Below are 14,073 nucleotides of genomic sequence, written 5' to 3'. Positions count from 1 at the left end.
TGGAAGAACAGACAGGTATGTGTAAGCTTGAAAGAGGGATTATCATTCATGTGTTTATGCTTTTATGTACAGCCTTTATAGCTTAAAGAAACGAGAAAAGAAGAAAAGAAGAGAAGCCTTACCAGGGAGGGTAATTGGCGTCTCAGGTTGTTCTTCACAACCCACTTCTTCTACACCATGTGCACTTATTGAGTAAGGCCTGCTGGCTTTGTTCTTAAATATGATCAGTACAGAGTCACCAACCTCAGCATGGAGTAAAGGCCCTAAATTAAAACAGAAGGTGCCAGGGATTAATGCTGCTTTTCTGAATTTAACAAACCTTCAATAGCTTGGCCTAGGAGAGGACACAAGGTCCTTCTCAAAAGCCTCAGGCTTTTCTATTCCTTCAGCAAAGCCATGAAAATCAGTCTGTTATCTCAAATGAAGAAAAGCTCCCTATAAATGAATAATCCTTTTTTTTCTTTTCAGTCAATGAGAGGAGTTGTTCACTCTGAGACAGGTCTCTGGCAGCTTCTTTTTAAGGAAAACTCTTGTAGATGGATTTTGTATCTTTCAAAACTCTTTAGCTGATAACACTTCTTTTTTTTTTTACAACTATGATTTTCCTTCTGTACTGAAAAAAGGAAAAGTCAAATATATTCCTAGAGAGTGTTGATTACCTTATGACCAGTTATTGCCACTCCTCACTGCATAAGAAACATGAGCTGATGGTTATTTTATGACATCTGTGAAGTTTATCTTGCCCAATTTCAGATAAATATTTAGGCCCTTAATACTGACTTAAGCTCCCTATAAGAGTCTCCTCCATATTTCATGCTCTGAAGTTAAGGTGAATCATGGAATTTCCATTTTAGCATCCTCCCTGTTAGTACTCCTTAGGAAACTTGTAATTCATGCTTAAGAATGAACTCTCTAATTTGGAAAGTATCTTTACACTCAGCAATTACACAAATTGGATGGTAAACCTGATAATCTGGAACAAGCATCAATATTCCTTGTCCTGCATGTTAACAAAGCTGGAAAACTCTTAAGTTTTGGAAAGCAGCCCTCTCATTTATCAGGCATGGTATGTGAGCAGTGAGAGCTACTTGCCCAGGATTTCCAAGTGTTCCTCCTCCTCTGTCCTCACTTTGTGTTGTGTGAAGTTGTTGTTTGTGTACTCCCTGTAAACCACCTTCTTGTACTTTGAACCGATCAGATCTTCTGTTTGGCTCAGGAAAATATGCCCATAGCTGCAAAATAAAAAGCCAAAAATGAAAAGCACTAAACTTTGCATATCTAAACTCTAATAACTGTTGTCCTATTCACAATAGATGTGATAAGAACATATGTCTTGGTCCAATGTAGAGATCAATGCGAAGCCCTGGGTGCTGCAAGAGATTTGAAACAGCAAGTAATAACTGTGATAATCCTCACTAAATGCACACTCTCTAAAAACAGGTAAAGCTGGAGATATGTGGCACACACCACAAACTTTTGGGTACACAAATCTTTCCCCAGAGAGAGGTGCAGTTCAAAGTAAGAGGAGATTTGGCCGCTCTCTCCAACTGCATCTTCCACTCTAATAAAAGATACTACCTGTCCCTGCAAATCTGAATCCACTTATCACTATATCTGCTGTTAATCAGCCACAGGAAGATGATAACTGAAGCCTAACCTTGAGAACACAAACACCATCATCTGAGAGAGAAGGGGCTCCTCTACCCTGCCCTCTTGCTGCTATGTACTGGTCAGGGCTGGATGCTTTCCCAACATAAAGATAAAGTGAGAAATGTATTTTCCTTCCTTTTCTGTGCTCCCCAGGTTTGTGCAGTCACCCCCAGCTGGCTGCTGCTCCCGAGGGATGCCAGAGGGCTGCCTTGTCAGCAGAGGACACTCGCCACCAGTTTGGAGTAGAGGGCTTACCCTCTTCCCCAGAGCAGCTCTTCTCTTAGCAGATTGTCTCCAGGCTGCCCCTGGCAGAGGAGTTGCAAGGTTGGCTTACAATGTGCTAAATAAAACAAAAAAAATGCCCCAGGACTGCTTACTATAGTAATACTCTGTGTGTGCTACAGCAGCTTTTAACAATAGTAGAATTATTTCTTTTAAACATGGTTTTAAACATCACCCGTGAGTCTTTAGGTATATTTTCTACCAACTCCACTGTACTCTTCCTTTTCACAGGGTTCAGTTTCCCAGCCACTTTCTAAAGTTTGGTTTTTAATTATGTCTTTGTTCCCTTTTGTTTTCACCAAAGTGGTCTCAGATATCTCCCAATGCAATATCTCTGCACAAGCTTTTTATTCCTTAGCACAGTGCAGTGTAGATGTAACTACATCATGTAGACCTTATTGCATTCTGACCTTCCCAGGGGAGCCAGGAGCTATTGGGCTGCAGTGAAGCAGTCTCAGCACTCTAATGCATCTGCATTGCTTGCAGGGGGTCATGTCTAGGATGAGTACCTGGGTTTCTTCTCTATGAAAACCAGAGCACAGTTGTGGGGAGAATGGGGAAAGGAGAGGAGGGAGTTGGGGGTTGTCACTGTAGGATTGAACCAAGGCTGGAAGACACACATGGATTTAGAGACTTAGAAGCCTTCTTGGGTTCAAATGCATTACAAGACACTCTGAGATGAAAACATTTGAAAATGTTGCCTATGAACTAGTCCAGTCTGAGAGGTTGGCACTTTATAAATATCTTTTCCCTGTTCTTCAGCAAAGAGTACCTCCTAAAAAAGTACAAGGCTGGCTTTGACAAAAGATGCTTCAAAGTTTCCCCTCCACTGTGAATGCGTCCCATAGTCTCAAGTGTGCCTTGGGTACCTTTCCTCATTGCTGCTGATGTTGTAAATGTTTGGTGCTGAGCTCTTATTTGAGGCATAGTCCCACTCCACCTCCTCTGCAGCAATGTAGTAGATCCTCATGGCTCCATGCTGCTGCTGAGCTCTGGTGGTATTACGGCAGCTGCTGACCTCATAGAGATGTTTCATCCCACCAACAAAGTGATCGAAAGTCCTGCAAACCACTTTGAATGTGCCTGGAAAGCAAAGTGCATGAGATTTAGGCAATTTAAAAAACAACTTTAAAAAGCAGCTTGGCAAATTAGGTCCTATGCCTTGTACATCACTGATCTGCCCTCACACAAACCTAGTCTGGGATGCTGTATTGAAAGAAGGTTAGCTGGCAAAAAATAGTAATGTTCTAGAATATATTGTTTAGCGTGATTCATGCCCTGCATGTATGGGATATGCATAAGAAATGCATCTGATAGACACCAGCAACAGAGGTCTAATCTGGCACGTACACACCACCAGCAGACATTTCTGTCAGGTGCTCTGGCCAAGGATGGCCCTTGGTATAGCCTTGAACAACTCTCATCACTCTGATGATTACCATTGTAAAGAGAAGTAGCATTGCACTCTGTCATGAAACTTATGTGGTGTCTCCAACAAACAGTTCACCCGCTCTGAGTCTGAAGAATGTGTCACTGGATAATACATGAGAATTAAAAGTATCTTTAATGTATATACTTCTGAAGAAAGCCCTGATGACTGTTATTGAAGTCTTAAAGTATCTTAAATGATGCTAACTATCTATACAGCAGTGAGTTTTATCTTTGCTAAAAAAGCTTGTTGTGAGAGTAATGGAAACTCTTTGAGCATCCTGCTAGCTAGCTCTCTGCCTCCTGCTCTGCCTGTCTCAAGGTCATCCAAGCCCCCTCTCTTTGGTGCACATACAGATTTGATTTATAGCACCTTCTCAAAAAAGTAGCCTTTCCTGAATTCTCAGCTACACCAAGTCTCGGTCTCCACACTTTCAGGCTCCCTCATGCAGAGCAGAGCATCTCAAGGGCTGTTATTTTGGCTGGCTGATCTCTGCACGTGTCACACCACCAAGACAAGTTTGCACCGTACCCACGCGGTCGGGCTGCATCAGCGCTGTCCCCGATAGGTGAGGAAACAAGGCCATCCCGTCCCTCGTCGTCCCTCGCAGGTTGATGGTGTCTCCTTGAAACTGAACCCCATGCATGTCATAGTGACTGCCCATCCCGATGAGGTGCCAGGAGACCTTGTCATCCTTGCACATGGCCAGGCCTGGCAGGTTACCAAACAAGTAGCCGTTGACAGCTGGAGGAGAAGGGAAGAGCCTAGTTGGCAACAGATTGATGGAAACTCATCACAGAGCCTCTTACCACCTTCTCTGCAAGAGGCTTGTGACTCAGCAAGTTGCAGTGTTAATTAAAGGGGCATTTTGGGAAGCAAAGGTAGCACTGAATGACACCAAATTAATGTCTAAATGCTGTTCCTATAAACTCTGAGCTTCTGCTTTTTTTTTATCCTGTGAAGTCTTGTAATAGCCTGTTGCAGTGATGCAGCACTTCTCTGAGCTTTTCATGGTGCCTCACTGATATCAGTTAAATATATACATTAGGTACTTCTTTTCAGCCTGGAGGATAGGTAACTGGATCATTAAGGCCATGGAGTGGCCCATAAAGACTTTAAGTTATAAACACAGTTCTGATGAAGGCTTTTTTTGGTGATTTTAAGTGATTTTGACCTTTGATTTCCACTTTTATTTCCAAAATGTTTCTTCCTTTCACAAGGGTGTTGTAAGGCTAAACTCTTAATCCTCAAATGCTCTCTGTGATCACTGGGTGAATGATACAGAACAAAACTTAGTATGAGGTAGCACTTCAGAACAAAAGAATAAAATAGATGGGTGCTTTAACAATATGTATTCTCCATGCTCTTCAGAAAACTAAAGCAAAAAGAGGATATGTGGTTTGCTCAAGTCTGTCTTAACAGGAATAACTTGTGGAGATCCACGCTGGAGTCAAATACTTACATACAGAAATGATGTTTTAAAATACTATTGGCCATTCTCCTAGCCTTTGCCCCTCTTTTTCCAGTGGTGGTCACTGCCCAGGCAGGAGCTGGTAGAGCAGAGCAGGTGGACCTTCATTGTCTGAATCAGTACTGAGGCCAAGAATATAACTTAAATCACCAATGAACATTGGTCTCTTCGGCAGTTGGTGCCTGACTCTAACATTATATCTTTTTATAGACTCAAGTGTTGTGTCTAAAAGCTACACTCTGTTCCCTTCTTCCAGGTGTAATTAATAGGTACATGCACTAATGTGACTGAGGTTTCAACATGCACTCTGAGGGCATCATGAGCTGGCCATAAGCTGACTAATGGCTTTCCACCTCACCCTCTAGTACACTGCAGTCAGCTCTGAATGATGATAAAACCTTCTAACTCATCTTCCTAATATTACTGAAGAAAAGGTATCATTAACAAATATTAGATATCTCATACCATGCATTTTGTTGGATTCCTTGAAATCTGCATCATTTTCATCTACTTTTGAAGGGTCTCCAGTAAATGCTTCTATGTTCTTATTCAGATACCAGCTGTCATTCTCATCAAAGATCGAAAAGAGGAGGTAAAATTCTCTGTCTATTCCTTTCTGTAGCCAAGAAGGAAGCCAAGACATTACAAAAGAAGTCTGTGCAGAGCTACCCAAGTAAAAATCATTACTTTTTTCTTTAACAAAACTTTTCTTCCCCCCAACATTGCAGGTGTCTTCCTCCTATGTCCTTGTAGAGACAGGGATTGATACTTTTCCATCATCCAGAAGGATGTCCATTGCTCACTTAGGATGGAAAGATGCATTCATTGCTAATAAGTGCATGGAAAAGATTAAAAACCTAGGGATGTCCCAGAATATTGGGCAATGACAGTTTCATCTTCCTAACCATCCCTTTAGGTTAGCTTTTACCCTGAGGAATGACATTTGTTTAATCTGTTAAATCTGAGCCAGGAACTGGGCAAATTGGCCCATGTGGGAACCCGCCCAGTGCACCAGCCTGCTGTAGGGGACAAGCAGATGTCCAGGTTGGGCACCTGCGTCCCGTCGTGATTCAGCGCGTCCTTCCGACAGACCAGCAAGGGCCCAACGAGGCCAGAGTTGGTGTCCTTGACAGCATCAGTGGCTGAGTAGTAGAGATAGGTCAGGCATGGGGGGTCACTCTCTGTTGGACCTCCATTTTCAGGCACCTTCCATTTATATGTGAAGGTTTCACCTGGCTTAACGTGGGCTCCTGGTTTCAGATAGCCTGCAGAGAGAAAATTGAAAAGCACCGAGGTTTAGAACCATTCTATGGTTTCAAGGTTTAGAACCATTCTATTGAAAAGCACCAAGGTTTACAACCATTCTATGATTCTAGGTTACAGGAAGGTTTTGTCCTCCTGAATGCTAGCACTAGCTGGGAGTCAGACGTAGCTGGGCACTTATGCCATGGGGAGGTCTCACCAGAGTCCTGTGCTGTGGGGACAACCAAGCTCATTCCCTGCAGAACAAGTTTAGCTGCTTCACCCAGACACCTTCTGATGCTATCTGGATTATCTGGATTCAATCAGACAAGACATGCAGAGCTCATCCTTGTGCTTAAACAGCTTCCTCTAATGTTTATAGCTTACCTGCCCTAGCATGAGATTCATCTGTGGCACTAATGCAGACTCCAGCTTTTTGTTAAGCACCACCAAAGCAATTTTATCATTAAGGGGAGCTGCAGCCGTGGCTTTTCAGAAATTGAAACCAAATCTAGTAATGGTCTGGTTTTTTGATTTTGCAGCAATGCATAGGAACCTCTGTCAGAATCTCCAGAGGGCAGCCTCTTTTACTTTTTTTGGAAGCTACTTTTAAAGGATTTGGGCCATGGTCTGCTGCCATGCACAGGGTGGATGTAGCATCACTTGTCTAGTTTAGCCACTGTAGAAAAGTGGTGGTATTCATTCAGAGAGGACTCATGAAAGAGACTTGAAAGGAGGATGTGGAAAAGGGATCAGCCCTTCATCCTTTGTGTTAAAAAAGAAGTGCTAAGTAACCTTTCTGGTCTTTGCTACAAGGAAGATGAAATGAGAAATTTTGTTTTAATGATTAGACATCCATTGACTGGATTTTCTTTCCATGGTCAGATGTGTCTGCAGCAGCATGCTGCACCCATCTAATACTCCTCCCTAACACTCCAAGAAAATCCTCCTGAAAACTTAGAGAGGCATGTAAAGAGGAGCATTACACATGAACACATACTCATTGTTCCAAACTGCAATAGAGAATACTGCTTCAACAGTATCTGATACTTCTGGATTCATCCTGCAACAGTGCTCAATAAGGAGGACATTGATTTGGAATTTAAAACTCTCTGAAATTGGACAAGTGTCAAATGCAACATGGGAGTATATTTCCTGAGAGCACAAAAAAGACATCTGCAGACACCTTTAGATGTCTGTGGATAGATTTATGTACAGTGTTTTCATATGAATAAGCTGCACTCAGATAATATACAGCTTTCCAAAAATCATTTACCTTCAGTGTAATCCTACAGCCCCTGCAGGGCCTCTAGATGTATACACTTGTAGATAGATATGATGGAAATCTAAGACACAAGGGTTTCAAGCAAAGAAGGGGCAGACAGACTGTTGATGAACCTAGAGTTAGACTCCTCTCTGAAGACCTAGAGGTATGCAGCACACACTGCTGCTTCATTGTAGGATTTGGTTTGGGTTTGCTTCACATCAAAGCATGCTGTGCTGATGGGCACTGTTACTGGGGAGTGTTAAATGAAAACCTGACAGAACTGCAAGCAGGGGGAAGTTGCACATCAAGGAGCTACATCTGACATGGGTGGCATTAGGATGTGTGCAGATAACTTCAAGGCTGAACTGAAGCTGGTTGTTTTGTGATGCATTGGGGCCTGCTGGCAAATCTGTTATTTGCAAGGTCAGCAACCAGAGACAACAGAATTTAATAAAGCCTTTTGTATTGATGTTATTGTATGATGTTATGGCTTTTACATGTTGACCTAATTCCCTTAGCATGGCTCTCAAAAGAGGGATTATGTCCTATGAGTTTCTTTCTGATCTGTTGTAGTGGAAACAAAGAAACTTAGACAACAAGAAACCTATTTTTCAGTGCTGCAAATGCAGCAAAAACTTTTTCAGAGAGCCCAGTATTATCTCTGTAGATACTATTGGTGAGATTCTGCTCACCTTACTTGAGCTGTCTAAAGCTTAGTCCCGAACCCAAACTCTAGGCTTCTTCTGTAGTTGATGGAGACAGAAACACATCTCCAGAGGATGTCTATCTCCTAAAACAGATGTTCAAAGTAAGTGAGATTTCTTACCCTCTGAAGGATTTGTTTCTTGTCATTGGCTGGAAAAGGTGCCTACCAACTAAAAATTACGCTAAACACTTAATAGTTAAACTTGGTGGCAAAGATTCTGTCCTTGCACAAAATGAGAGGAAGCCTCTGGTAAATGCTCCATTTCAGCATTTACATTTTTATGAGGATTAATAAGGATTATCACAGCTTCATACCCCTGGTTAATCAGATAAAAGCTGCCTCTGCCACTGACTATTCTGACAGTGAAGTAAGGGCTATGCCCAACCTGGATTAGAGAATAAAGAGTGAAGCAACCCAAACCATGTGGATAGCCATATTTAAAGACTCAGTAGAAGCATTGTGGCAGATTCTAAGCTTCCTAATTCTGAAGCATGTCCAGAAGAGATCTAGTGACTATATTTGAGTGATATTAGATTAGAACTAAAATAAAATGGATTGTGCTTGTGACTTTTACTCAACATGGACCTCAGCTAGTTTTAGACACCTGGTCTGGCACATATCTGAAGGGGAGAACCAGCACATTGGCAGACTAAGGGGTTCTACAGGTTGTGACATGAAGTGTAGTTGGTAGAATAGGGGGTTCTATGGGTTGTGACGTGTAGAGTAGATCCAAACAAGTCAAATCATCCCTTCTGTGCCTTAGTATCCACAAAAGGGGCAAACCTGCAGAGCAACAGAAGATCTTTAGACTCGGCTGTTCTGGATGTGACGATACAGCAGTGCAGTCAAAACTTACCATCTGAGTAGGGAGCACCTTCTGACAGCTTGCTGAAGCTTACACCATGGGCCATAATGCTGTAGCTTCTTCTGGCTTTGTTGGCAAAAGTAACGAGCACTGTGTCTCCCACTTCGGCTTTTATAACAGGGCCTTAAAAAGAGTGAGGAAAGGTCTTAGAAGAACTAACCTCTAATATATTTCAGTCCAAACAAGAGAGGGTTGACTGGCAGCTCTACGCACAAAATTCCCCTCTGGATCTAAGCGGATCTGCATTTCAACCCGATGTAATGACAGGAGGGCAGAATATTCACTGTACCAAGTATTCCCAGGTGCTTCATGTTCTCTGGCCAAATCTTCTTCTTACTGAATGTTGCATCAGTATATTCCACATAGCGAACTTTCCAGTATTGCCCTCCGATTCTGTCAATCCCTTGTGTGAAATACACTGCAGATTCACTGTAGAGTTAACAAATTGGACTGATTAAACAACTGGAGATTCAGGCAGAACTTTTAATTTTGAATAAAGTTATTACTCCTGATACAGGAGAAACAACCCCCCAGGTTACTAGTTTGCACACACTTTTGTAACAGACAAAGGGAGATATTACTGGTCTGAATTACAGTTCTAAACTGATTAACAAATGGACATTCATTATGCACTAGACTTCTGTGTGTTTAAGCCTAATTTATTTAGGGAGACCTCTATGTCAACTTAGCTCTAACTATTTAAGGGCAAGACCTATGCTGTCACCTGTGCCCAATGTGTCTCTAATTCTTGTTAGCTTTCTTGGGCAATAGGGTAACACAATTCATCTTCATCAGTAATAACAAGTGGAAAAAAAATCTATCGTTATGGCACATCTGAGATACACCAACTGCAAGCCCAAAAGATGCCTGAGGAGCCTCGACACAAGGTCAGCACCTCTGCTGAACTTTGCATACCTCATCAAGGCTCACTTTCTCCATGGACTTAATGGAGCAAGATAACTACTTCCAGAAGGCAATTCCAAGCATCGCAGTTAGGAATCTTAACTTCCCGACAAGGTTGTTAAAATCCATTCCTCCCTACCCCTTTCAATTAAAACTAATAACAGTGCAGGGCCTAGCCCTGGTGAATCACTGGGGAAGTCACACCCAGGCTCCTAGAATTAAAGCACAGCAGGAGAGGACGAGAAAGCTTACCTGCCAGTGGCATTTAAACCCTGCCCAGTGAATTTATCGTAACCGTCAGGTCCATAATTCCAGAGCACTTCTTCAGCAGCAATATAATATATTCTCTTGTGACTGAGTGGTGAAGGCCAAGAAAGGTTTTTCTGGCAGATCTGAACATCATATAATGCCTCCATGCCACCTGGGAGGAGAAAGAGTCTGGAGATCGTCCTGGGCCAGCTGCGGAGTCAGCAATCTCATGAATACAAATGTGTATTCAGAACTCTCTATGAGCTATGTGAATCAGAAACAATTACTGTGGTAAATGTCTGTTTTTAAAGACAACTTCTGCCTATGCTAAGCCAGATTCTGGCACCCTTCTCTTGCAAGGCAGTACTTTGTGCCACAGGTAAAACCCACTGACATCAATGGTACTCAGTGGGCTTATTTGCTCAGTTCCTTCATCTGGGTAAGGATAGTAGAATAATTTTGAGGGTCAAAAAGCTTCCTGAAGTATACAAATTGGCATCATCTCCCCTTGACTTTCATTGAAACAGAGGCTGGTTATTACCACACTGAAGATATCTGTTGCTTGTTAGAATAAAGTCTGCTTTGCCTGATGAAAATCCCACTGAAACTGATGTGCAAGCTTTTAAAAGCAAAAATTCTCCCAATTAATTTCTGATATGATAATTACACATTGTCTGTTCTTATGAGACTTAGTTTATGATACATGCTTTCAGGCTTTCACACCACACAAATGTCACAACATCACACATCAAATTCCTTCACGTGAACTTTTCTGAAAACACTGCTGATTTTTGTCTGATTTCCATAAAGGAAAAAGCTATGAAATGTTCATCTGGCATGTTTTTTTTCTTTATGTGCAAGTACTTATCTAGAACAAGAAGTGATGATGAAGGCTCCTCTCATTGCTCATCAAAATCTCCAGTTTACATAGAAAGTGTGATGTCAGCACTGGGTCTAGCAAGCCTTCCTCACATAAATTACACAGCTAAGTCATTTATACTATCTGCAGACTGTATCCAATGTCTATAATTTCCACTGGTGACTAAACTCATATTCATGATATTTATCTGATTAAATAGTTCCAAAGTGTTCAGTTAGTCACAAAAAACGTTTTAAATCCTGCTTCCCCTGGAAACATCTCACACTTTTCTCTTCCAAGCATAACAGAGGCTGAAACTTCTGAATGGATCAGGGAGATCTATAGCAGCATACCTCGTAAGTGCTCATTAACCTGGCATGTTATCAGCCACCTCCCAGGGCTCCCAGGATTCATCTCTGCTGTGATGAACGTTGCTGGGAACAGACCGACGACATCTGACCTCTGGTCTCTGTTAGTGAACGTGTGGCCGTAGAAATAGGCAACGTGGATATCTATCTCACTTCCCATGCCGAACAAGTGCCAGGAGATGGGAGTGTCAGCACACATCTCCAAGCCAGGTAGATTGCCATAAATATAACCATTAATAGCTAAAAACAAAAGTATGAGAATTTATGACAGGTGAAAGAGAAGTGCCAAGTGCCTCTGAACCTTTTTCTAAGCATGATCCTTTCCTGATCCAGAAAAGAAACTGTCTGAGTGTCCACACTGAATTATGCCCTTACAGGCTCCTTGATGAAGAATATGATTTTGAACACACAGCTTACAGCTCTGGATGATCAAATGGCCCAAAGTCTCTGGTTTGGTCTGTGAAAAGCTTCCTGGGTGATACTAAGAAGTTGCAAAGGCCAAGTCATCACCAAGAAGGCCTGACAGTGAAGTTAACTTGTTCTGCAGCTATTCAGCATGTCTGAAATCTATTTCCTCTTATTCTGAGTCATAAATATACCATTATATGCCAGGCTTAAGCAATTTAGATATGAAAATTATGATTTATTAAGATTATCATTCAAATCAGTCTAGTCAGCTCTCTCTTCCTCAGCTTCCACACCAGACAATGTATCAGGGCACTAGGAGAATGAGATTCATATTTTGCAAAATAATGTAGCTCCTAGACTCCATGGGCCCAACAAAACACAGAGAAATATCTGGATTTATCTTCTTACACCAGATCTCCAAATGGCACAAAGTGCTATTGTCCAATAGCACTCCTGTCTTAAGGGCAGGAGTGGTTCTACCAGCCAGCCCACCATCCCCAAGGCCCTTTGAGAAATGCCAGAGTCTTCCAATACACATATCTCAAAGTGATCTGCAGCTTGCTTTCCTCTTTTCACAGCTGGCCAGTCACAAAAGGGCTTAAATCTGTTGCCTAAGATGAAATCCTGGGCAGAGCTGGGCATAAAAGCCAAATCTGGTTTCTGTAGAACAGTGTGTTGTGCTGTATTTAGGGAGAGGCCTTTTATCAACACAGTACTTCAATATCCTGAACCATTCCTTGCTGACATAGATCAGAGAGATACATCACAGAGAGTCCTACTGAAATGAAGAGCCTGGACATTGCTGTAGGTCACCATTTTCTCAAGAGTCCTGCTCACCGTGCATTCGGTTGCTGGTCTGGAAACCTTCATCATCTTTGTCAACTGTGTCTGGCTCTAAGCAGAAGGTGTTTATATTCTCATCGAGGTACCAGCTGAAGTTTTCATCTACAATGCTAAACATCAGGGCAAAAGCGTTAGCAGCACCAGTCCCTTCTATTGAGGTCTCATCTGCAGTTCCTAAATTGTAAACGAAAAGGAAAGTGATAAAAAAAGCCTTGGAAGGGGTTAAATTTAAAACTGACAATAACTTTGGAGCACTTGAAGAAATACTGTTCTCTACCTGTGATTTATAGGGCAGGGTGAATCTCACCTGATTTTACTCTTCTAAGACATTTTGACTCCCCTTCAACAACCTTTGACTGCCTCCAGATGGCTGTTCATCTCATCTAAGTCAAGTTGAAATTTCAGGATGGTTTTGATTTGACATAAGCCCAAGTACCCACCAATATCTGTGATGTCATTTTCCCCATTTTTGGCCCATTGCATCCAACCCTGCCCTTTAGTCAGTGTTAGCACTTGTGTGCCTACACAGCAAGCCATGTCGTGGGCTTGATCCAGGAGTGGCTTTTTTTTTGGCAATGAATTAAGGAGAGGTGAGTGGTGGCCTGTATTTCTGTTGCATCAGGTGACTGATGAACCATACCACACAGAAGGGCCATCTAAATGTGGCTTACTCTCCACAGACAAATAGAAAAGCCTCATCTATTATCTAGGACTAGATATTTAAACTTCAAAAGGCTGAAGGCAGGGTGAATACAACATATTCAGGCTAAGTTCAGTATTGCTACCTGAGTTATACTTTGGGAAACTACCTGAGACTATGGGAGTGGTGATACTGAGTAGTTGTGTTGTTATTAACCATTGGCAGATTCAGACTTCATCTAATCTGTCAGTCTACCTCTGAACCCATGAAAACTACCATATTCCGTCTCCTACGGGAAGGAGCCCTGGAGCCTTGCTATCAGTCCTGTGAGGAGCCATCCACCACCATTGGAGGTGCACTACAGCAGTAGCATCATGCAGATGTCCACCAGGCCTTTCAACCTAGGATTGTCTTGAGTGTGCCATCTCCTAGCATCATGTATTATCGCATAGTTATCAGCTCAGTTTCACATATTCAGGCAGTTCTGCAGATTTCAAAGGCTCTCCAGGAGAATAAAAGTCTGAGACATTTTAATTGTGTGGGTTGAGATGGAGACCAGGCCTGTCTTTTCCATATTGAGGGCTTTATCTTTTTTATAGATATAACCTGCTTCAACTTCTATGTTCTGTGTATAAAACCAGGCTGATTTTGTGCTGTGGGAGGTACTGGAAAGAGGTTATAGAGGGAGTGGCAGCTCAGCTGATAGAAGGGAGAGAGGGCTGATGCTTGGTCCCTGATGGCTCCAGCACAAAATTAGCAGGCTATGGAGTACACAGGACAAGCTGGTACCTCAGCTGTTCAGCACACATGCCCATAAAGCTGTGATACATAACTGATGAGCAAAAACAAATATATAATCTATGTGGGATAAAAATGACAGAGAACATTGGG

General features: G+C 42.2%; 1 protein-coding gene across 1 annotated transcript in view; it reads right to left on the bottom strand.

The window, feature by feature from the left end:
* Positions 1–14,073, bottom strand: part of HEPHL1 (hephaestin like 1) — a 33,331-nt gene that overhangs the window by 7,842 nt on the left and 11,416 nt on the right. The window contains exons 4-14 of the mRNA XM_010205052.2: positions 12,537–12,716; positions 11,277–11,531; positions 10,068–10,236; positions 9,202–9,341; positions 8,904–9,035; positions 5,886–6,097; positions 5,298–5,448; positions 3,893–4,105; positions 2,802–3,015; positions 1,093–1,232; positions 123–263 (exon numbers count right to left, since the gene is read on the bottom strand). Of these exons, the coding sequence (XP_010203354.2) occupies positions 123–263; positions 1,093–1,232; positions 2,802–3,015; positions 3,893–4,105; positions 5,298–5,448; positions 5,886–6,097; positions 8,904–9,035; positions 9,202–9,341; positions 10,068–10,236; positions 11,277–11,531; positions 12,537–12,716 (1,947 nt within the window). The remainder of the gene's footprint in view (positions 1–122; positions 264–1,092; positions 1,233–2,801; positions 3,016–3,892; positions 4,106–5,297; positions 5,449–5,885; positions 6,098–8,903; positions 9,036–9,201; positions 9,342–10,067; positions 10,237–11,276; positions 11,532–12,536; positions 12,717–14,073) is intronic.

The sequence above is a fragment of the Colius striatus genome, chromosome 1 (genome assembly GCF_028858725.1).
Source record: "Colius striatus isolate bColStr4 chromosome 1, bColStr4.1.hap1, whole genome shotgun sequence".
Taxonomy (NCBI): Eukaryota; Metazoa; Chordata; class Aves; order Coliiformes; family Coliidae; genus Colius; species Colius striatus.
This window is presented reverse-complemented; position numbering and strand designations above follow the sequence as displayed.